The sequence below is a fragment of the Crocuta crocuta genome, unplaced genomic scaffold (genome assembly GCF_008692635.1).
Source record: "Crocuta crocuta isolate KB4526 unplaced genomic scaffold, BGI_CrCroc_1.0 scaffold197, whole genome shotgun sequence".
NCBI classification, from domain to species: domain Eukaryota; kingdom Metazoa; phylum Chordata; class Mammalia; order Carnivora; family Hyaenidae; genus Crocuta; species Crocuta crocuta.
In genome coordinates, this window is record NW_027532002.1 from 1,216,428 (window position 1) to 1,241,137 (window position 24,710).

The following is a 24,710-nucleotide window of genomic DNA, read 5'->3' on the forward strand; positions in this document are numbered from 1 at the left end:
AACACATTCCAGAATTCTGGAGAAAAGAGATGCATCATATACAGCCAAGTAACTACGAGCAGGTTAATTACAGCACATCTTTTTTTTTTCCATATTAGATTTAAAATCCAGCCGTGCTGATTGTCCATTCCTGTCTGCATTGCTTATTCCCTGCACACCAAATGGAAGGCCTTGGCAAAACTTGACCCTTGAAGGAATAATCCATCCTCTCCAGAGGAAAACAACTACTTGACCAGAATATTTTTTAGCAACAAAATAAGGAACTCGGTCGTACCACACAAAATTGTTTAGAGCAAAACAAAATAATTTGTGAATACAGCAAATTATTATTTCTGCAGGCTGTGGATGCGCCTGACCAAATTGCTAGAGTTGTGCGTTCGTGGGTTTTTTTTTTTCTTCAGTTTTAGTTTTGTTTTGTTGGGCAAGAACGAAAGAGGAACGGCCTCCTAACCACCCCCCAGAATGACTCCGGCAAGACTTGAGGTTTCTGAGGCTTATGACTGACTCCAGCCAGCTAGACAGGAGGGCATGTGACTGCCGCTGCTGCCCTTTGGGTTTTTCCTTTGGCTGCAGTTTGTAACTCAGAAAACCTGCTCACCCGGGACTCCCTGCAGCTCCTTCTGGGCCCAGGCCTCTGGCTCTCTCTCGGGGGTTCTGCCAAAGGAAGGAGTAGGTCTGTGAGTGCCTGTATGTTTTTCTGTTCCCTTCACACTTATGAAAAGTCTGTATGTGAGAGTGCAGGGCGTGTAACAGTGGAGAAGGGGAGCCAGACTGACAGATCCTGTGGCCTCAGCCTCCAAGCCCCTCAGCGGGCAGCCTGGCCAGCTGGGCTGGTCTCTCGTGGTGCACAGCTCCGAGATGAAGTCCGCCTGGAATATCTTTTTGGTGGCTCCTCTGTTCTTACTCTTGCCCCTTCGTGCCTCGGCCTCTCCAGCCTCCGATGACCAGCCCAGCATCAGAAGCCCCAATGGCCACACCTGTCTAGGTACGTAAGTGTTTTTGCATACTTTTATGTGGGCATAACAGTGGAGTCAAATGCTTTGCTTGCATAGTTAGTCACCTGTTTAAGGACATCAATAGCTCTGAATTCCAAGCAAGGTGCCAATAACCTCCCCAACAGAGAAAAAACCCTGAGCCTGAGAGAGAGCACATACGTGTGCACAGGACACTATCCAGTTTGAATTAGTTAAAAGGTCTTCCACCTCGCTGGTGATTATAGTTTTTTTTTTTTTCTTTCTCTCTCTTGGAGGGATAACCCTTAGAAGAGCTTGAAATTCGTACCCCTTTCAGGACAGCAGGCAGCATTGCACAGTAGAAAGAGGGTGGCCTTTGACGTCAGATAGACAGCATGATTTCTGCCATCTTCCTGGCTCGTCCCTTCAGACTCAGTGGCAGGGAACATAGTTCCCTCCTCTTCATGGGGAAGGTTGAAGAACTTGTGGCCATCCTCATTAGCCGTGGGTGTTTGTGGGGATGCCCGTACAAATACTCCATGGCCCCAGGAGCTCATGGAGTCTGTTGCTACTTAGGTTTGATGATGGGTTGGCACCCATTTCCCCGCTTCACTACTTCGGGCTAATTCTGCCTGGAGTTGTTGGCCGGTCCGCATGGTTAAGAAGAAAGGTGAGTGCAAGATGTATCCGTCATGCAATCAACATTTACTGGACACTGACTGTGCTGAGCCAGGGGTGACAGGCCGTCCCAACTGGGGTCACACTGTTTGCATTGGTTCCTTGGAGAAACAGGCTCAGAAATTTGTGCACAGGGAAGTTTTTCGAAGTGTGCTCCTGGGAAAAACACCATGAGGAGGGAGTGAGGTAGCAAAAGGCAGAAGGAAAATATGGGCTGTGCTACAGCCACACACACACACACACACACCCCAATCCCATTCTGGAGCTAAAATGGCCCTTCAGAGTGGTCTGAAGTGGGTCCAGACCCTGGAACTGGCCACACTGAGCTATCACTGGATATGAACTGACCCCAGAGGGGAGCTCCCTTAAGTGGAGGCAATACCTGCAGAGGCACTTGCTGGGAGCCCTTAGCACCCACAGTTCCAGCAACAGGGGGAGGGAGTGTCTCCTGAAAGGGAACATGAGGGTGTTCCGGTTTGCAGGGCCAAATGTGAGGGAAGCTCATTTGCAGCAGGTGGTAAGAGGAAGAGTGTCAGGGAGGAGGCAGGAGAAGACAAGGGATTGCTGGTTAGGCTTCTTTCCTCTACTTCCTGATGAAGAGCAGGACTACTTGACTTCAAACTCACTGACACAAGGCACTTCCCAAACATTCTTCTGTGTCCCCTCTCTACATGGTCACTGAATGGCCACCACTTGCCAAGCCTTGTGCTCTGTACTAGAGATACAAAGATGAATAATAATGTTTAAATTTTTTTAACTGTATTTATTTTGAGAGAGAGACAGAGACAGAGCAAGCAGGGATGTGCAGAGAGAGAGGGAGAAAGAGAATCCCAAGCAGGCTCTGCTGTCAGCACAGCGCTTGATGTGGGCTCCAACTCACAAACAGTGAGATCATGACAAGCCAACACCAAGAGTTGGCCGCCTAACAGGCTGAGCCACCCAGATGCCCCAAATGATAATAATATTTAAAATGACTCTGTCCTCAGTAAGTTCACTGTCCAGTTTAGGGGGAAAAATGAAACTCTGGACTGTAAAGATTACAGTTCTTTAAAATGAAACACATACTGATGGCTTACTGCACACGATAATACCCCCTTGTCAAAGAATTCTGTGAACTGCAACACCCGTGATAGAGCCAGCAGAAAGCCAAGAAACACAGAGCAAGCGCAAACCATTCTGAAGCAGGCAACTGCTGACTGCAAGAAGCCCATCATAGTCATAACATTGCCAGAGGAAGGTGAAAGTACGAGCTGGGTGAACAGGAAGAAGGGTGGGGTGAAGCTTTACAATTTTAGAACTATTTCTACCCAAGTGTTGCCAGTCAAAGAAGGAACCTTCAAGTATCCCCAAGATTCCACTGCATTTACCTCCCTCATGAGAGATGCTGGGCCACAAAAATCTCCTTGAGAAAAGTTGGTCAGGCAGTGGATTTCTGATCATCCAATTGAACAGTAAGGGATCATCTTTGTTATCGGGTTAGGGGATCTCCTAATCACCGATCCAAAATAAAGTTTTACCTTGACTATAAAAGTATACTCTTGCCTTGATTTATAAAATTATAATAAAATAAAATACTTAGAGTCACCTTCTCAAAACATGGAAGTAGCTCTGCTTCCCAATTTTTCAGGGAGCTCAACTGAAGTAATTGGGTCCATCCATTTTTATGAAGATGCACATTTAGTGATTGTATTTGTCTCTTATTTGTGAAAGTTTTTTTGCTACTGGTCTGCAGTCATTCTTGCAGCTTCCTGGCATTTCTCCATGCTGCCCTCTGTCCTTTCTCTGAGTTGCATCTGGGCTAATTGGAGTGGTGCATGGGGAAAGTAAGGGTTCATTAGCAGTAAGAACTACATTCATAAGTTAATAATTATAAGACCGCTAAGATTTACTGAGCGCATACTGGGCAATTAACAGTCTTCCAAAAAGTTTATATGAAGTATCTCATTTAATCATTAAAATGACCTTATAGGACATATATCATCATTATTCCCACTTGGCAGGAGAAACAACTGTGAATTAGAGAAATAAACAACTTGGCAAAATTTATGCAGCCAGTTAAAACTCACCTTAGATTTCACTGTGTGATTATGGGTTGTTGGTTTTTTCAGTGATTAGGTTGGAGCAATATATTTCTTCCCCACATTTTTTAAAATACTATATTATTTTATAGCTCTATTGAGATATGATTCACATACCATAAAGTTTACCCTTTTAGTGTATAATGTTTATTTATGATATTCATAAGTTGTATATTGATCATCAATATTTAATCCAAACATTTTTATCATGCTAGAAAGAAACCCAATATTTACTAGCAGTCACTCCCCACTTCCTCTCTTCAGCCTCTGGAAATCACTAATTTCCCTTTTATCTCTATGAACATGGAGATGATAACAATATATGGCCTTTCTTTGACTTTGCATACTGTTTTAAGGTTTGTCCATGCTATAGCATGTACCAACTTCATTTCTTCTTATTTTTAAGTTTTTGTTTTGTTTAGTTAGTTTATTTTTTAATAATCTCTATACCCATCCTGAGTCTTGAACTCATGACCCTGAGATCCAGCATTGCATGCTCTTCCAACTGAGCCTGCCAGGCACCCCCATTTATTCTTAGGAATGAATAATATTTCATTGTATGTATATGCCCCACATTGTTTATCTAATCATTGTTGATGGACATATAGGTTGTTTCCAGTTCTTAGCTATTATGAACAATTCTGCTATGTACATCCATGTAAATTTTTTTGTGCACATTTGTTTCCATTTCTCTTGGGTACATAGTTAGGAGTAGAATTTCTGGGTCATACAGTAACTCTGTATTTAGCATTTTGAGGAACTGCCAAACTGTTTTCTAGGGACACTATATTATTTTATGTCCTCACCATTAGTGCATGAAGGCCAATACCTTGTTATTATCCATCTTTCTTATTATAGTTATCCTAGTAGATTTGGAGTGATACCTCATTGTAGTTTTGATTTGCATTTCCCAAAATAATGATTTGAAGCTTTTCTTGTGCTTATTGACCATTTGCATATCTTCTTTGACAAAATGTCTATTCAAGTCATTTGGCCATTTTTTAATTGAGTTATTGTCTTTTTATTGTTGAACGATAAAAGTTTTTTATGTACTCTAGATATATATATCCCTTATCAAATATATGATTTGTAAATACTTTCCCCCATTTTGTGGGGGTTTTCCACCACTTTCTTGATAATATCCTTGGAAGAGCAAAAGTTTTAAATCTTGATGAGGTCCAATTTATCTATTTTTTCTTTTGTCTTGTGCTTTTCGTGTCATATCTAAATCCCATATTTTTTTTTAAAAAATGTTATTGTCTTCCTTTTGTCATGTGATCATCCCCTTATCTTGTTTCCCAGACGCTGGGTCTCTAACCACCATTTTGGTGACCCTTAGTATGACTGCTGGGGTTGTAAGTAACAGAAATCAACTTGAGCTAGGCTAGGCCAANAAAGAGGAAGTTTTCTTATGAGAATCCCAGGAATGAATTTTAGAACCTAAAGGTAGGGAACCATAATTAGGCCTAAAAAATTAGCCAAGAGCCAAAAATGATGGCTGTCAGGGTCCCAAGGAGAACTCTTCTGGCCTTTCAGTAGTGCCTCCATCTCTGACCCTACATACCATCTGCTCTAGGCCCTTGGCCAATTATGGGCTCCCACAGTCCAGAGTTTGAGTGCAGTTGTTCAGTCCACACCGAGATGGACTCTCCTTCTGGTTGTTCATCCGGCTTCCTGGCAGAAGGAAGCTGGGCCACGTCTTTGGAGCACCGAATCAGGGGCAGGTGGGGGTGAGGAGAGCTCGCTGTACAGATGTGGCTGTGAGAGCTGTGGGTGAGAAGACAGCTCTCCCAGAAGTGAGGGTTTTTGGGACTGGAGATTCTGTACAGGAAACCACCGCAGAAGTTACTGAGTGATTGAGCCGACATCTCTGTCATAAGCAGACACTGTTAGCTTCATTCCCACGAGGAGACTTTGCAGTACACCTGGAGGGCACCTTCTTCAAATTGTTCCAAAATGAGAACTAAGCTGTGCAAAGCCCCGGCGGCCCTCTTCCCAATTTACCACAGTTCGTTTGCACTAACCGTACATCCCATTTGATCACGAAGCAAATGTTGAGTCAACTCGGCTCGAACAAGCGGTGCCTCTTTCTGCCACTTTCCAAATGTTATGGAATCGATAATAAGCCATGTTCATTTTTGCAAAACATAATTTTCTTTACATGGGTGATTTAGGGGCAAAGTAATCTTTCTGTTTCTAAGTCACTGACATTTTAAATTAATTCATTGAGGTGTTTTTTTAAGCCCTATGTGGTGCTCAGGAAGCCTTCTAAAAGGTTAAAAAAAAAAAAAAAAAAGCAAATCCACTTTGGGGCGCCTGGGTGGCTCAGTCAGTTAAGCGTCTGACTTCGGCTCAGGTCATTATCTCACGATTCGTGGGTTCGAGCCCCGCGCGTAGAACTCTGTGCTGACCCTCCCCTGCTCACGCTGTCTCTCTCTCTCTCTCACTCTCACTCTCAGGAATAAATTAAACATTAAGAAAAAAAGTTTTTTAAAAAACACCTTNCCACACACAGTGGTCAGAGATGACTTTATACTTTGCATGATAAAGAGAAAGGGGTGCCAATGTGAATGGTTAAGATGACAGTGTTACTGACAATAGGAAAATTTAGACAGAGCCAGCAGAGAAGTTTGAAAATATATGATCAGAATTTTATATATAGAAATTTCATTTTCTCTATTTCTGTAACTGAACACGTGTTCCTAAGCCGCTGTTGCTGCCAATACCAGAAAACACTTCATCTTACCCCCTTTGTGTTTTAAACACTTAGTCTTCTCTAGGAACCTCAGGGTTCTCTTCTTTCTTTCTAGGGCTGATCTCAGTTCTTTTTTTTTTTTTTTAATGTTTTGTTTATTTCTAGGAGAGAGAGAAAGACAGTGTGAGCAGGGGAGGGTCAGAGAGAGAGGGAGACACAGAATCTGAAGACAGGCACAGCTGTCAGCACAAAGCCTGACATGGGGCTCGAACTCACGAACCGCAAGATCATGACCTGAGCCAAAGTAGGACGCTTAACTGACTGAGCCACCCAGGCGCCCCAAGGCTGATCTCACTTCTGAGGGAGGGCTTATTTACCCTCTGACATTTACAGCTCTTGGCCTCTGAAGGCGGGCCTCCGTCCCCATGGGCTGTCATGGCTGGTGTAGATCATGAGCTTCTCTCAGCAAGGCAATCTCCACTGTCACTGTCGGAACACCTGCTCGTCTTCACCCCTCTAACCCCATCCCCCACCCCGGGAGCCTGCAGATTGTGCTGGTCTAGCCCATCACCGACGGTTCCCAGCTGCAGAAGTAGCCCCTGGCATTTTGCCCCCCCACTTTTCACACCTTCTCCCCTCCCTAATTTGTCTAATTTTATTTCTACATTATCGTAGAATTTAACCCCAACCTTGGCACAAATGGAAAGTTTCTGATCATCTAAACTTTCACTACACCTACATTTGCCTGTTATTTTCCTGGACTGTTTTAGGGTCACAACTCTCACGAAGACACTATAGAGACAGATCTACAGCTTGGGGACCTTGGGGAAAGGTCACAAAGTGAGCAAAACCAAAAGAACTCAAGTTAATCGTATGCTTTTCTTCAGAAAGAATGTGAATAAATTTTAGGGGGGAGAGTAAGGGGTGAAGCTAGAACATAGGTTAAATGTACTATGGGAAAGAGGAAACAAAAGAATGTTGCAAAGCATTAAGCAGAGTAAAATCCCCATGAAGTTATAACATGCCCATCTCTCTATTTATACAGCTATTTTATATAGCTCTGACATATGTGAGTGACCTGCACACACCAATCAAACGATAAGATGATCAGACTAGATAATAAAGCAAGATCCAACTGTATTCTGTCTGCTAGAGAGATTTTAGATTCAATGACTCAAAGAGGTTGAATGTAAGATACTAGGAATAAATATATTAGTATCAGAAAAAACTGACTTTAAGATATGAAATCATCTTAAGACAAAGGGGTATCTTTCATAATGATAAAGAGCTCAATATATCAAGAAAAAGTAACAATTATAAATGTATATACACTTAATAACAGAGCCCCAAAAAGCAAGAAATAAAAATGTAATTAAAGTATTAGGGGAAAAAAAGAACATTCAACAGTTGAAAATGTCAATGGTCCTTTCTCTGTAACTGGTAGAACAAAGGGACAAAAAGTAAGGAAGGATATGGAAGATTGAACAACTCTGACTTGATCCAGCTAACATCTATAGAACATCCTGTTCAACTATAGCAACATACACATTATTGTTTAACTACACATGGCCCATTATCCAGTATAGAGCATACACTAGGCAAAAAAACAGGTATCAATCCATTTTTAAAGTCTGAAATCATACAAATATTTTTCTAATTAAATTAGAAATCAGCAATAAGAACAAATCCAGGAAAAAAACCCAAATATGTGTAAGACAACATACCTCTTAAAAATAAACAAATAAAAGAGGAAATCATAGGTAAATTAGAAAATACTTTGGCTTAAATGAAAAAACACAATATATCAAATTTTATGGAATGTAGCTAAAGTAGTATTTAGAGAAAAATTTATTTTTCTTTTTTAGACAGAGTGTGCACGAGGTGGAGGAAAGAAGAGACACAAGATGTTAAGCAGGCGCCGTGCCCAGCACAGAGCCTGACTTGGAGTCAATCTCATGACCCTGAAATCATGACCTGAGCTGAAATCAAGAGTCAGACGCTAACTGACTGAGCCACCCAGCCATCCCCCAAATTTATAATTCTAAACCCCTATTCTAAAAAAAAATTCAAACTCAGCAAAAATCCTTAACAAAATATTAACAAACTGAATCCAGTAATGTGCAAAATAAATTATACACCATGACCAAGTGGGATTTATCCTAGGAATGCATGATTGATTTAATGTCTAGAAAGCAATTAATGGGATATACTGAATTAATAGAATAGAGGTGATAACATTATCATCCCTATAGAAATAGAAAAATTATTTGACAAATAAATCACCCATCCATGTCAAAAACTCTTAACAAATAATGAAATAAAAAGGAACTTTCTTAACCTGATAAAGGGCATCTATGAGAACCCTACTGCTGGCCTCATACTTAATGACGGCAGAGTTAAATGCTTTTCTCCCAAGATCAGAAACACAGGAAGGGTGTCTGCTCTCACCACTTCTGGTGAACAGTTTTTTGAAAATTCTATTCAGTTTAATAAATAAATAAACATAATAGAAGCATGCAAATTGGAAAGGAATAAGTAAAACTGTCTTTATTTTCATACAACAGAATCCTGAATATAGAAAATTCTGAGGTATTGACAATAAAATGACTATAATGAATAGGAAAGCTTAACAAGGTTGCAGGATTCAAAATTGATATAAAAACCAATTATATTTGTTTACATTTGTTTATATTACCAACACATTTTCAAGAACTGAAATTAAGAAAGAAATTCCACTTACAATATAATAAAAGAAATACCTAGGAATAAATTTAACCAAAGAAATGTGATTACACTGAAAACTATAAACCATTGCTGAGAGAAAGTAAAGAATGCTTAATAGGAATGGAGAGATGTCTCATGCTAGTGGATTGGAAAACTCAATAATATTAAGACAGCATTACTCTCCAAATTGTATCTATAGACTAAACATAATTTCAATCAAAATCCTAACATCCTTTTTTGGTAAAAATTGTCAACCTGATCCTAAAAGTCATATATGAAAATGCAAAGAAACTACAATAGCCAAAAATTCTGAAAAACACTGTTGGACAAATAACACTATCTGATTTCCTAATCCAAATCACACACAATTAGTAATTCAACATAGATTATGGGTCTTGAGGTACGAGCAAAAACTATAAAACTTCTAGAAGAAAATCCTTGTGACTTTGGATTCAAAGATTCTTAATATGATGTCAAAAGGACCATACAAAAATCAAAATTTTATAAATTGCACCTTATTAAATCTAAACATTTTTGCTTTCCCAACAATGTCCTTAGAAAGTGGAAAAAATATTGTGAGAAAATATGCACAAGCCATATAGATTTCAATATAGCAATGATTACTTTAATTAATGTTATTGATAATGTTCATTTTCAAAGTCCCCTATTTTAATATATACAGTGTGACACTTAGAAGCATTTGGATTTCAAGGTTCAACTGATCTGGTTTAAAATCACCAGTCAACCAGTTGGTAAGTGGAATCGCTGCTTATTTAAAAGGCCTTGGATATGTGGCTTAACTTCTCTGCAACTCCTATTTCTCATCTGTAAAGGGAAGTACCAATCTCATGAGGGTGTTGTGAGGATTAAATGAGATATAGCTTGGAAAACCACAGCTGAGAGCTGAAATAACAAAGGTATCCTAGAAAATGGCATTTCACATTTTCCTAGAACTTGGTAATGTAGAAGGCAACTATCAAAAAGCTTATTCAATGAGAAATTGCTTGATAAAATATTATTTATTGTTTTTTTCTAATTATAAAAGAATGTGTGGCTTTCATAGAGATTTTAGAAAATAGCAAATAATATTTTTAAAGCATAAAATCAACTGCAATCCTCCAACCCAGATGATCACTATTGATATTTTGCTACATTTCCTTTCAAAATTGCCTAGGTATGTGTTTATGGAGTTTGGGATCTTGTCTTATTGTTTTGTTTGGTTTTTAAATCTAAATTTTGCAAGAAAACATTTGTAAGAACTTTGGTGGGTGCCTAAGTGGCTCAGTCAGTTAACCATCCCACTTGATCTTGACTCAGGTCATGATCTCGTGGTTCATGGGATTGAGCCCCACTGCAGGCTCTGTGCTGACAGTTTGGAGCCTACTTGGGAGTCTCTCTTTCCCTCTTTCTCTCTGCCCCTTCCCTACTTACACTCACTCTTGCTCTCAAAATAAATAAATAAACCTGGTTTAAAAAAATGAATTGGGTAGTTATAAGTGTTTGCTAGCAGGTGGAAAATTTTTAGTTTTTCATCTATTATTTCTATCTATCTATCTATCTATCTATCTATCTATCATCTATCTATCTATCTATCTAATCTATCTACCTATCAACCCATCCATCATCAGTCTTTCTTTCGATTCATCCATCCATCCACCCACTCAGCCATTCATCCATTTGTTTTTCTATCCATCCATTCTCTACCTGTAAGTATATATCTTAAAATTCAAACATAGAAGTGAAAGAGAATAGAAAGTCATACATTTTCTGAAAGGTTATCTGATTAGTTAGCTACTTTAATGATAAGGTCTGACTTTGCCACTTAGGTTTATACAGAGGACATTTCTCATAACGTGATGAACTAAATCTGTAGCCCAAATTTGACAAAAATGAATATGAAGCATGCGTTTACATAAAAGGTTTTACTTAAAATGTTATATAAGCAAAAGTGTGTTGAAAAGAATAGTATTCAACTTCCCAATTCTTTCTGAGTATATTAAGTTCTAACAAGGTCTCTCAAAGTAAATTATAATATATATAATTAAAAGAAGAGTCTTAGTAAAACATATATATATATATATATATGGTAGAAATATATATATATGTATATATATCCCAGAAATTGAGAAAATGAAAGATTTTATTGATTAGGTAACAAATGTTTTTGCAAGTCAGGTGGTTTCTAGTTCTTTTGCTTTCAACATGATTGAAGGGGCACTTAATGGAGTTTTTAGGTGATAGATCATTTGAAATAATTGCCAATGATAGATCACTTTAAGACTTTTGACATTTAACTTAGAAGGAGTTAAAGAATAGAGTGACATTTCTCTATTAAAAGTCCTTCTATCTCATTTACTTAAGTAAACATATTTCCTCGGCACTTACCTCTTTAAAAATGAAAAATAGGAACAGACATGATGCTGAACCATGCATGAACTTTACATGAATAAGTAATATTCTTCATCAGACATAAGTACTAATTGAAAAGGCTAATCATCTCATTAAGAAGTGCAATTCCAATGAAATTTTACTTTTATTATTTAGGAATTGTTTATTAAATTGGCAATACATATTGCTGAGAAAAGTTAGTCTTACTAATAATGAAAACTCTAGAAGAATTTTTTAATACTTAGAGTTATATTCACAGGAAATTAAAATTTCCATTTAAATTTTATTCATATTTTTAGTGCTAAGAAGTATAACCGTGCCATCAATAGAATACATTCAACCATAAAAATATATTACATTGGGATACAATTCTATAGTGGAAGAAAAATTCAAGGAAATAGACTTTTTATTGAAATATGAATTCAAGGAGAGAGATTATCAACATAAATTTCTCACTGTGAAAGAAGAACTTGAGCTTCTATTTTTTAAGTGGATGAGTATAGGTATAAATCACTGTAGTATTTAGATTCCTTTGGATACATAGAGATTAATGTATGATTTCTACTATTATTATTTACAGTCTGCCTACAATTATATACTCTTTGCAACTATTCAAATTGATATCCATTAATATTACTTTAACATCCATTAAAATGTGGAGGGATACATAGTTTCTCAAATCTCCTTTAGGGGGTACAAAACAAAATGTTTGAAACCGTTTGTCTACACTGTAGACCCTATAGCATTTGGAGCCTGTGCTCTATGGTCTGCCCTTCAAAGCTCTTCACAATGGGATCCCTTTCTACCTCTCTCACTCTGTCTTTCCCACGGACCCTGAGCTCTAGCCTTGGCCAACTCTTCTCTTTCTCACAGCCAAGTCTTTAAAAATGCTGTTCCTCTCTTCTTGAAGGCATTTCCTGCCTTTCTCTGTCAAATAACGTCCTTTCATTCTGTTAACACTCAATTCATCCACGAAACTGTCACTGGTTACCAAGGCAGAGTTAGTTTCTTCTTCCTCTGTGTTTCCAAAGCACTGATAGTTCCCTCTACTATAACACTTACAGGTTGCCCTGACTAGACTGTTTTTCTAGTCATCAGGCTTCCTTCCTGGTCTGTAACTTCTTTTATTCATGTTTGTGTATCCTCAAGCTTCTGAGCACATAGTTCGTGCTAATAACCATGTGTTGAATTAATAACAGGATCGAATGGCTCCTGTCTTTACTCTCATCTCCTTATTATTATCTTTTTATATATTTGTTATATCTTTTTTATATATTATTTTATATCTTTTTATATATTTCTAAATTAGCCAAGCCAACCATCCTGGGTCTCTCAACACAGTCCGCTTCCTCTCACCACTACCGCTTGGGCTCTGCTCACCTTGAATGCCCCAGCCTCTGTTCTCACCAGGAAATTCCCCAGTATAGTGGCTCTCTCATTGAGAGTGGCTCTCTCAAGAACATTGGCAGTTTGGAACTCACTGCACATTTACTCATAAAGACTCTGTTCTAGGTGATGGTCGGGTTAAGCCACAGACCCTAATCCGTCCAAATGTAGTGAAAATACTACCTATCAGCAATAAAATCAAATTCAGCTATAGAAAAGTGAAAACACTGTTGATACAGCAATATGTTTTTCAAAGACAACTTTCTGAGTTTCTATTTTAAAAAGAGTCACAGAGAATATGTCTTTACCCCATGGTCTCAGCAGCCAGAGTAGAAACTGACAGTAGGTATTTGTTAAATGCCTACTCTGATAGACAGCATATGCACTTTGTGTGTTGTATCACTTAATTCCCACAATGTTTTTGCTGGGTTTGTCAGGTAGCCTGTGGTGAGTTACAAACTACTCCGCGCTTATACAACAATTATTTATTAGCTCACAATTCTGTGGGCTCGCAATTTTGGGCTGAACACAGTTGGGTGGTCCTCCCACTGAAGACCTCCTGGGCTCACTCCTGCTGCTGCACTCAGCTGGTGGATGATGGAATGACAGGGACTGGATGATTTAGAATGGCGTGCTTCACAAACGTGGGCAGGCTGTTGGTTGTGGCACCTTGATTTCCCTTCACGTGGCCTCTCCAGCAGGCTGGCTCAAGCTCACAGCTTTAACATTCTAAGAAGGCAAAAATGGAAGCTGCAAGGCCTTTTGAGTTCATATCTGAGTTCATGGTGCCATTTCCTCCATGGTCTACTGATAAAACAAGTTATAAGGCCAGATTCGGAGGACTGGAAAATAGATGGCCACGTTTAAGCATACCACACAGGTGAGCATTATTATTCCATTTGGTGGGTGACAAAATCTGGGTTCAGGCAGGTTAACCACCCTGCCAGATACATCATCTCATAAGTCAGAGAAGCAGGACTTGAGCCCAGGTCTGTCTGACCCCCAAATTCTACTGTCTACCGTAACATAGCTTCTCCCTTCTCTCTCCTCCCTTCCACTCTGTCTTCTTCTCTTACCAACCTCCCCCCATCCATGTCCGGACTCTGAGACAAGGAAAAGGAAAGGATGAAGGTATAATATTCATACTTGGATTGTGTGTTACCGTCTCTGATTAGTGACTACTATCGCAGGGAAACAAAGCTGGAAGGAAGGTGATTTTAAGTGTCTACTTTCATGCCTTTCTTATTTCCCTTTCTTTTCACCAACATGAGAAAGGCCTAGGAGAATGTAAACATGTGAAGCCGCATCCTCTGCTCCCACCCCAGCAGGCAAATCTGAGGAACACAGTGTAGGTGCTTGAGGAGCAGCATTGTGGGGGGCGGGACGTACAAAGTCATGTGCGTCCAACAGGCACTCAGGGATCCAAACTGTGGCACGGCCCCAAACCTGTGCTCTACTCCTCCCTGAGGATCAGAACACAAACAAAGGACTTATTTTTGATTCTCACTTGTCCTCATACTTCTTTCCTTCACACACCAATTCATTAATAAACTGTATTGGATTAACCTCCACAATAGATCCCACATCTGTCTATTTTTCTCCGTCACCACTGCCACTTGTTACTCTCTCTGATCCACCATCATCTCTCTCCAGGACCAAAACGGCCTTCTACTTCATCTCTCTGCTCCCGTCTTTGCCCCCTAAGTGCCTTCCTCCCCATCACAGCCAGCATGATCATTTACGTCACAGATCAGATAGCAGCAGATCCTTCCCCAAAACCCAGCCATGGCTTCCATTGTTCTCTGGAAAACTCCCTGGCTCTTTTGCAGTCTACAAAGCCCATGAAACTGGCGTCTTCCTTTCCCTGCACTTTATCTTTCACCATTGGATTCTGGTGCCAGGATACCCTAGGTTTATACCATGAAGTGAGCATCAGCTCCCCTCACCCCTTACAAAGATTGGCCCCAGATCCTTATGATCCTTTCCATTATATTAGCCTTTATGTGTGTGTATTCTCCTGAGAAGCCTTCCCTATTGCCTCTAGCTAAGAAGGTTTATACCACCCCATCGTCATCATCCTCTGCTACTCAACCCTGTTCCTTTTCTTCCTAGCACCTAAATTATTTATAATTATGTGTTTGTTTACTTGTTTACCATCCCTGTTCTCCAATACAGTATCATCTCTAAGAGGGCAGGAATCATATCAGTTTGTTTTCAGCACCTACTCAGAGCCCATCACAGTGCCTCCATCTAGAAGGGACTCAATGTATACTGCGTTCCAGCCCTAGCTCTCCTTCTAACTAGCCACATACTTGGTAAAGTAGCTAATCTCTCTGAGCCTCTGTCTGCTGGTCTGTAAAATGAGAGCAATAATTCCTACATCTATGAGTTGTTGTGAAGTTTGAATGAGATGATAATGTATGCAAAACACTTTGAAAACTGCAGAGCACACTCTAGCCATGTGATGAATTATTTATGTGTCCGTGTAGGGTCAAAAGGGAAGTATAGTCATGCTGACCTGTCTCTGATGACTGCCAAGTGCTTTCTGGGCTTTTTAATGAAGTGTGGGCTTTCCACAAATGGGAAATCTTTTAGCCTTCTCTCTGCAGTTGGCTGCATTTCCAGCCAGCAAGGTTATGATTATAATTAGAGTTGCAAGAGTCCTATTTCATTTCAAAAGGATTCTGGGTATAGTATGCAACCTACCAGAGGAATGTGTCCAGAAGCAGATCCCTGTGGCAGGTGTTTTTATTGGGGCCCATTCACTTCTTTTACTACAATATCAGGAGTGTCTGTTTCTATTACACTCATTATTTTCAGACGCCACGTGAGAAGAGATTTTCCATATGTGAGGTTTCCAATGGTGACCACTGAGCAAAATGAACCACTCTCACTCTCTAAATGAACAGTAGCTTAGACAAACTCACTTTTGCAGAGCCAGGCCTTTTATTAGCAGCCACAGAATGGTCTGTAAATGGGAGGAATTACTCTGCTCATGCATCTGTCTCAGGGAAAACATTCTTTAGCCTGTCAAGACAGTGGAACCTCTTATTAGAAACTCTAGCAAAGTCAATTTCTCCATTCTTGCCAACTAAAGGATTCGGAACACACTGCACTGCAGACCCTAAATTAACAATCCAGCTGGAAGGGCAGCCGAGCCTCCTGGATATGGGTGGGGATGTGCAAGTGAACAGGATTCAAATCAAAGCTGAGCCCAACCTGGGCACTTACATATTTCAACCCCCCTTACCCACTTTTCTGCAGAGCCCTTTGATCATAACTCTTCACTGGGCAGAGTGAGGGTAATGGCAAGAGCCATCCCATCTTCAGAGATGGTTGACCTTTTTTTTTTTTTTTTTGGCTCCTTTTTATCTAATGATTTCCAATTGTAGCAAGCAGTCCTAATGAGCCACCAAAGTCATATGAGTCCTTGATGGGATTTCTCTGAGTAAAAGAAAAACCCTTATCTATAAGTACAAAGAAGCAGGTTGGTTTTGAGCGGCACAATCCTCTTTGCATTGATCCTTCTAAGCCCTGGAGTAAAACAAATGCATACCTGTGTTTCAAGTCCACTCTGGGTTGAAGCACCTTGTTGATGAGATGCCACACGAAGCAATTGTGATGGAAGATTTCAATCCAACGTCCACCGCCTTCTCTGATCCCCAGTTGCAAGTCATGACTATTTGCTACCAAATCTGCTGTTTGATGCAAGAGCTGGCACTGTCTGTTTCACACCAGGATGAGAAGTGCAGTCATGCCCTGAAACAGGACGAAACGAGAGTTAGCCACGTTGTTGGGGAGATGGCTGAGTCAGAACACAACTTCAGGTGCACCCAGTAACCTTTTCCTACGGAGGCCCCCAGCAACTGACAACTGAAATGTCACTCTGCTGGTTCTCCAGTCAGCTTGCTTCAAGTCAGCACACATCTGGGTCCCCTGGCGCCAAGCCACACCCTGCATCAGGCACTCAAAGTTAGAGAGAGTAAGACCCTTTTCCCGTCTTCAAGGAACTTCTGGTATAACTCTAAACTCTTAAAAATGAAGTTCCAGAAGCGTAGGTAACTTGTTCAAGTTATACTATTTGCAACTGACCGATCCAGTATTTGAACCCAAGTTTATTTTTTAATTCAAAGCCTCTCCCTTTTCAACTATACCACATTGCATCCTCTTACCACACTGCAATATACTTACTTATAATTGTCTTTCAATTGTAATTATTAAAATTTATTTAGCTCCCCTTACTTAAGAGGTGATTGGCAGAGACATAAATTAGGAGGTAAAAGTATCATAAATGTTGAAAGTATTTGCATATGTTAAATATATTTTATATATTTAAAGTAAAAGTGAAATTGGCTTATCTCTGGGTGATTTAAGAGATGTTTATTTTATTTACACTATTCTGTATTTTTTGTTTTCCAAAAAGACATTGCATTGCAATATATTTTGAAATGTGATTTTTAAAATAAAACAAAATGCACACGAAAATCCTTTTTAGGCCATAAAGTGCCAATAAGTATCAGCTGCTAAATTCATTGCGTGTAATAAAACACTCAATGCATGGATTAGGTTAAAAGCAGATCTAATCAACTTGATAGTTTGTGTTGATAAATGCGCAGGTGTTCTCAGAGCAGTGAGACTGTGGTTTTCAAGATCACACTATCTCAGATTGGGAAAGCCTGGCTTTGTCCGGCTTTATCTGGGGATACAGAGCAATCGAGGCCAAATCCTCAAATGTTGCGGTGTCTAGAAAGGGGGAGGTCTCTCGCTCATTGGCAATCCTGCATTTTACAGAAGATTTTATTTCTTTCTGTCTAGAAATGCTGACTCGTACTGTCACATCTGTTATAGCCACCTTCCCTCAAGGAGTCCTGGTAGGAATCTGGCTTTAATGACACTGCATGTGAGTTTGGGTTCCCAGCTCATTGAACAGATGGGATAATGGCGAGTTTACCACTGGGCCAGGCATGCTGAAACTTCTTCATTTGGGACATAAGCCTTCTTTTGCCTCCTTGGAAACCAACCACTGCTAATAAATGCCACTCCTCTTATCTCTCTGAGGCCTAATAATCTCCTCTCACAGACTTACTGATCTTTGACCAACCAACCCTTTGTGTATAGAAGAAAGAGTCCCGTCTCCTTGGCAAAAGGAAGTTTGAGCTTTCCCAGGCATTCAGGAGATCAAGGCTGGTGATAGAACCTTCTAAGCGGTGTTGGCCTAGCATTTCTGGGCTTTCACATTTATATACCAAGGTTGTGGAAGGAACATATTTCTAATTTAATCTGAGGCTCCTTCTAGACGCTTATTATATTGGTACATGCTTTCAAACAGAGTGCTTTCTAGCTGGGAGGCAAAATGCTATTTTACACTAGTGTTATGGTTTCAAAGGCCCATTCACCTCCACTGTTATTTCACTTAATCCTTACAGCCTCCCTATAGGAAACTTATTACCTACTTTACAGTGAGGAGAACAAGTCTTAGAAGGCCTGGATGGCAAGTCCAAGATTCAAGGGCAAGAATCAATTCCGGCTCTTCTGACTACAAATGTTGAGCAATTTCCACCATTTTTCTAAAATTAAAAACCTGCCCATAAGTTACAGCTGAGCATGGATGGAATGGGAATGATCCCTGTCACAATGAAGCTAGCTGGTGCAGAAAGGAAGAAAAGGGGAGAGGAAAGAAACCGAGGTCTTTTGAGCTTCTGCTCTGTGCTGGCTGGTTTATTTCTACACGTCTTTCTCCCATGTGAAAGGAAATAAGCAAAGATTCAATTACCTCCCCAAAGTCCTATAGCTTACAAGTGGCAAAACTAAACTGACAACCAGTCTTTCTGGCCCTCAAACATGCAATCTTCTTAGCACTCTTTACATTTTACTACAACTCACAGTGCCTTTATGCACACGGCAGATTTTAAAAGTCTTGGCAAACAAAAGTTCTGTTTTGGAAAGGTTGGTGTTCCTAAGGACACACACATATCACTTCCTTTCCCCTAGCCCTCCAGCACAGTTTCTTTTCTTTCCTTTCCTTTCCTTTTCTTTTTTCTGTTTATTTTTTTTATTATTTTTGAAATCTTTAATATAATTTATTGTCAGGTTGGTTTCCATATAACACCCAGTGCTCATCCCAACAAGGGCCCTCCTCCGTGCCCATCACCCACTTTCCTTTCTCCTCCAACCCTTATCTACCCTCAGTTTGTTCTCACTATTTAAGAGTCTCTTATGGTTTGGCTCCCTCTCTCTCTGTAACTTTTACCCCTTCCCTTCCCCCATGGTCTTCTGTTAAATTTCTCCAGATCCACATATGAGTGAAAACATATGGTATCTGTTTTTCTCTGCCTGACTTATATTCCTCAGCATAGTACCCTCCAGATCCATCCACGTTGCTACAAATGGCCAGATTTCATTCTTTCTCATCGCCATGTAGTATTCCATTGTATGTATAAACCATGTCTTCTTGATCCATTCCTCAGTTGATGGACATTTAGTCTCTTTCCATGATTTGGTTATTGTTGAAAGTGCTGCTATAAACATTAGGGTACATGTGCCCCTATACATCAGCACTCCTGTATCCCTTGGGTAAATTCCTAGCAGTGCTATTGCTGGGTCATAGGGGAGTTCTATTGTTAATTTTTTGAGGAACCTCCACACTGTTTTCCAGGGCGGCTGTACCAGTTTACATTCCCACCAACAGTGTAGGAGGGTGCCCGTTTCTCCACATCCTCGCCAGCATCTATAGTCTCCAGATTTGTTCATTTTAGCCACTCTGACTGGCATGAAGTGGTATCTCAATGTGGTTTTGATTTGTATTTCCCTGATGATGAGTGACATTGAGCATCATGTCATGTGTCTGTTGGTCATCTGGATGTCTTCTTTGGAAAAGTGTCTATTCAAGCCTTCTGCCCATTTCTTCACTGGATTATTTGTTTTTCAGGTGTGGAGTTTGGTGAGTTCCTTATAGATTTTGGATACTAGCCCTTTATCCGATATGTCGTTTGTAACTATCTTCTGCCATTCCATCAGTTGCCTATTAGTTTCATTGATTGTTTCCTTTGCCCTGCAAAAGCTTTTTGTCTTGATGAGGTCCCAGTTCATTTCTGCTTTTGATTCCCTTGCTTCTGGAGATGTGTCGAGTAAGAAATTGCTGTGACTGAGTTCGAAGAGGCTGTTGCCTTCTTTCTCCTCTAGGTTTTTGATGGTTTCCTTCCTCACATTCAGGTCCTTCATCCATTTTGAGTTTATTTTTGTGTATGGTGTAAGAAAGTGGTCTAGATTTATTCTTCTGCATGTTGCTGTCCAGTTCTCCCAGCACCGTCTGTCTTTTATCCATTAGATACTCTTTCCTGCTTTGTCAAAGATTAATTGGCTATACATTTGTGGGTCTAATTCTGGGTTCTCTATTTTATTCCATTGTTCCATGTGTCTGTTTTTGTGCCAAAACCATACTGTCTTGATGATTACAACTTTGTAGTAGAGGCTGAAGTCTAGGATTGTGATGCCTCCTGTTTTGGTTTTCTTCTTCAATTCCCTTCATAAGTTTTCTATAGTTTTCAGCATATAAATCTTTTACATCTTTGTTTAGGTTTATTCCTAGGTATTTTATGGGTTTTGATGCAATTGTAAATGGGATCAGTTTCTTTTTAATGTTTTTTTAAAACTTATTTATTTCTGAGAGAGAGAGAGAGAGAGAGAGAGAGAGACAGCATGACCAGGGGAGGGTCAGAGAGATAGTGAGATACAGAATCTGAAACAGGCTCCAGGCTCTGAGCTGGCAGTCAGCACAGAGCCTGATGCGGGGCTCAAACCCACGAACTGTTAGATGATGACCTGAGCTGAAGTCGGACACTTAACTGACTGAGCCACCCAGGTGCCCCGGGATCAGTTTCTTGATTTCTCTTTCTGTTGCTTCATTATTGGTGTATAAAAATGCAACCGATTTCTGTACGTTGATTTTGTACCCTGCGACTTTGCTGATTCATAGATCAGCTCTAGCCGACTTTTGGTGGAGTCTGTCAGGTTTTCCATGTAGAGTATCATGTCGTCTGTGAAGTACGAAAGTTTGACTTCTTCTTTGCCAATTCTGATGTCTTTTATTTCATTTTTGTTGTCTGATTGCTGATGCTAGGACTCCCAGCATTATGTTAAACAACAGGGGTGAGTGCACATCTTGTCGTGTTCCTGATCTCAGGGGGACAGCTCTCAGTTTTTCCCCNTTAACTGACTGAGCCACCCAGGCTTCCCGATTGATTTGTGGATATTGAAACAGGCCTGCAACCCAAGAATAGATCCCACTTGATCATGGTGGATAATTCTTTTTGTATGCTGTTGAATTTGATTTGCTAATATCTTGTTGAGAATTTTTGCATCCATATTCATCAGGGATATTGGCTTGTAGTTCTCTCTCTCTTTTTTTTTGCAGGGTCTCTGTCTGATTTGGGAATCAAAGTGATGCTGGCTTCATAGAATGAGTCCAGAAGTTTTCCTTCCATCTTTATTTTTTGGAACAGCTTCAGAAGGATAGATATTAACTCTGTTTTAAATGTCTGGTAGAATTCCCCAGGGACAGGGTCTCTGTCTGATTTGGGAATCAAAGTGATGCTGGCTTCATAGAATGAGTCCAGAAGTTTTCCTTCCATCTTTATTTTTTGGAACAGCTTCAGAAGGATAGATATTAACTCTGTTTTAAATGTCTGGTAGAATTCCCCAGGGAAGCCATCTGGCCCAGGACTCATTTGTTGGGAGATTTTTGATGACTGATACAATTTCTTTACTAGTTACGGGTCTGTTCAAATTTTTTATTTCTTCCCATTTGAGTTTTGTTAGTGTGTGGGTGTTTAGGAATTTGTCCATTTCCAGGTTATCCAGCTTGTTGGCATATAATTTTTCGTAGTATTCCCTGATAATTGCTTGTATTTCTGAGGGATTGGTTGTAATAAATCCCTTTTCATTTGTGATGTTATCCATTTGGGTCCTCTCTCTTTTCTTTTTGAGAAGCCCAGCCAGAGGTTTATCAATTTTGTTTATTTTTTCAAAAAACCAACTCTTGGTTTCATTGATCTGTTCTAGTGGGTTTTTTTGTTTTGTTTTTGGATTCTATAATTTCTGCTTTGATCTTTATTATTTCTCTTCTTCTGCTGGGTTTGGGGTGTCTTTGCTGTTTTGCTCCTAGTTCCTTTAGGTGTGCTGTTAGGTTTTGTATTTGGGATTTTTCTAGTTTCTTGAGATAGGCCTGTATTGCAATTTATTTTCCTCTTAGGACTGCCTTTGCTGCATCTCAAAGGGTTTGGATTGTTATATTTTCATTTTCACTTGTTTCCATATATTTTTAAATTTCTTCTCTAATTGCCTGGTTGATCCATTCATTGTTTAGTAGGATGTTCTTTAACCTCCATGCTTTTGGGTTTTTTTCAGACTTTTTCCTGTGGTTGATTTCAAGTTTCATAGCGTTGTGATCTGAAAGTGTGCATGATAGGATCTCAATTCTTTTATATTTGTTGAGGGCTGCTTTATGACTCAGTACATGATTTATCTTGGAGAATGTACCATGTGCACTTGAGCAGAAAGTGAATTCCAGTGCTTTGGGATGTAGAGTTCTAAATATATCTGTCAAGTCCATCTGGTCCAGTTTGTCATTCAGGGCCATTGTTTCTTTAGTGATTCTCTGTCTAGTTGANGCTTATGTTTGTGATTAATTGTTTCATAAATGTGGGTGATTCCGAATTCGGTGCACAGACATTTATAATTGTTTGCCCTTCCTGATGGATAGACTCTGTAATTATTATTATATATGCCCTTCTTCATCTCTTGTTACAGCTTTTACTTTAAAGTCTAGTTTGTCTGATAGAAGTATGGCTACCCCAGCTTTCTTTTTACTTCTAATAGCATGATAGATAGTTCTCCATCCCCTCACTTTCAATCTGAAGGTGTCCTCAGGTCTAAAATGAGTCTCTTGTAGACAGGAAATAGATGGGTCTTGTTTTTTTTAATCCATTCTGAAATCCTATGTCTTTTGATTGGAGCATTTAGTCAATTTACATTAGTGTTATTATTGAAAAATACGGATTTAGAGTAACTGTGTTATCTGTAGGTTTCAATCTTGTAGTGATGTCTCTTGTACCTTGTTTTCCTTGCAACTTTTCCCTCATAGAGTTCCCCGTAGGATCTCTTGTAGGGCTGGTTTAGTGGTGAGGAATTCCTTCAGTTTTTGTTTGTTAGGGAAAACCCTTATCTTTCCTTTTATTCTGAAAGACAGGCTCGCTGGACAAAGGATTCTTGGCTGCATATTTTTCCTGTTCATCACATTGAAAATTTCCTGCCATTCCTTTCTGGCCTGCTAGGTTTTAGTAGATATGTCTGCTACTACCCTTATGTGTCTGCCTTTATATGTTAAGGCCCGTTTATCCCTATAAACTTTTATCCCTTTCAGAATTCTCTCTTTATCCTTGTATTTTGCCAGTTTCACTATAATATGTTGTGCAGAAGATCGATTCAAGTTATGTCTGAGGGGAGTTCTCTGTGCCTCTTGGATTTCAATGTCTGTTTCCTTCCCCAGGTCGGGGAAGTTCTCAGCTATGATTTGTTCAAGTGCCCCTTCAGCCCCTTTCTTTCTCCTCTTCTTTTAGAATTCTTATGATACGAATATTGTTCCATTTGATTGCATCAGTCAGGTCTCAAATTCTCCTTTCATGCTCCTGGATCAATTTATCTCTCTTTTTCTTGGCTTCTTCTTTTTCTATAATTGTATCTTCTTATTCACCTATTCTCCCCTCTGCCTCTTCAATCTGTGCTGTGACTGCCTCCATTTTATTTTGCACCTCATTTATAGCATTTTTAAATTCATCATGATTATATTTAAGATCCTTGATCTCTGCAGTAATGGAGTCTCTGCCGTCTTCTATGCTTTTTTCAAGCCCAGCAATTAATTTTATGACTATTATTCTAAATTCTTGTTCAATTATGTTGCTTATAGCTGTTTTGATCAATGCTGTAGCTGTCACTTCTTCCTGGAATTCCTTTTGAGAAGAATTCCTCTGTTTTATCATTTTGGCTAGTTTTCAGTCCCTTGTAAGTTTTAAAACTTGTTATGTGCTCTGCACCTGCGAATACTGCAATATTAAAGGGGGCTCATACACTGGCCAGGGCCTGGCCGTGTTTTCTGGAGACTGTTACTTGCTCTCTGCTGTTGTGACCTTGGTTATTTTATTTCCCTACATGTAGTGATGTGTTGGGCTCTCCACCAGGTGTGCTTTGGTTTGTTCCTTGAAGTAACCCTGGAAAGGAAAACAGACAAGCAAACAGAAAATGAAGACACACAAGCTCACAAACAAATAAAACAAGCAAGCAGACAAAAACAAACAAACAAAAAAACAAACTAAAAGCAAAAGACCATCTAAAAGCATAAAATCAGAATCACCAGCTGCAAGTAAAGAACAGGGTACAGATGGTGCTGATGGAAGAGCATATATAAAGAGAGAAATGATGGGGCAAGAGAAAGAGAAAAACATTGATCAGGAAGAGAGACTAAAAGGCTTAATCCAGAGAGAGATAAAGGAGAATAAGAAAGGAAGCGAGGAAAAAGAAACGAAGATAACGTTACCCAGAAAAACTATATGGCCCGATTATTCCAGAGAGAGAGAAAGGAAGGTAAAGAGGGAGGTGTAGAGCATGCATCAAGAGGATGGACTAAATTTGTCGGTTTAAGCAAACCACTAACCAGGGTAAAACCAGCCTAGAGGAGGAGATAAGGAGAAAAGGGAGAATATATCTAAATAACAAGAACTGACCTAGAGTTAATCCAAGCAGTGCCGCTGTGCN

At 39.7% G+C, this 24,710-nt stretch overlaps 1 protein-coding gene and 1 long non-coding RNA gene across 4 annotated transcripts in view; one reads left to right on the forward strand and one right to left on the reverse strand.

The window, feature by feature from the left end:
- The first annotated feature begins 504 nt into the window (after window positions 1-504).
- The window catches only part of AOAH (acyloxyacyl hydrolase), a 165,617-nt gene continuing 141,411 nt past the window's right edge, over window positions 505-24,710 (forward strand). For 2 of the 3 annotated variants that reach the window (XM_077775418.1, XM_077775419.1), the window contains exon 1: window positions 505-985. In XM_077775418.1, the coding sequence (XP_077631544.1) occupies window positions 859-985 (127 nt within the window). In that variant the 5' untranslated portion in view covers window positions 505-858. Of the gene's footprint in view, window positions 986-13,657; window positions 13,783-24,710 lie in introns of those variants that run through there. The other variant, XM_077775421.1, reaches the window with a different exon arrangement.
- LOC144240981 (uncharacterized) lies at window positions 15,828-24,709 on the reverse strand. The gene is made up of 4 exons (XR_013337920.1): window positions 24,680-24,709; window positions 24,108-24,166; window positions 16,459-16,661; window positions 15,828-15,929 (listed from the first exon to the last, which is right to left on the reverse strand). It is a non-coding gene; the product is annotated as an uncharacterized LOC144240981 (long non-coding RNA).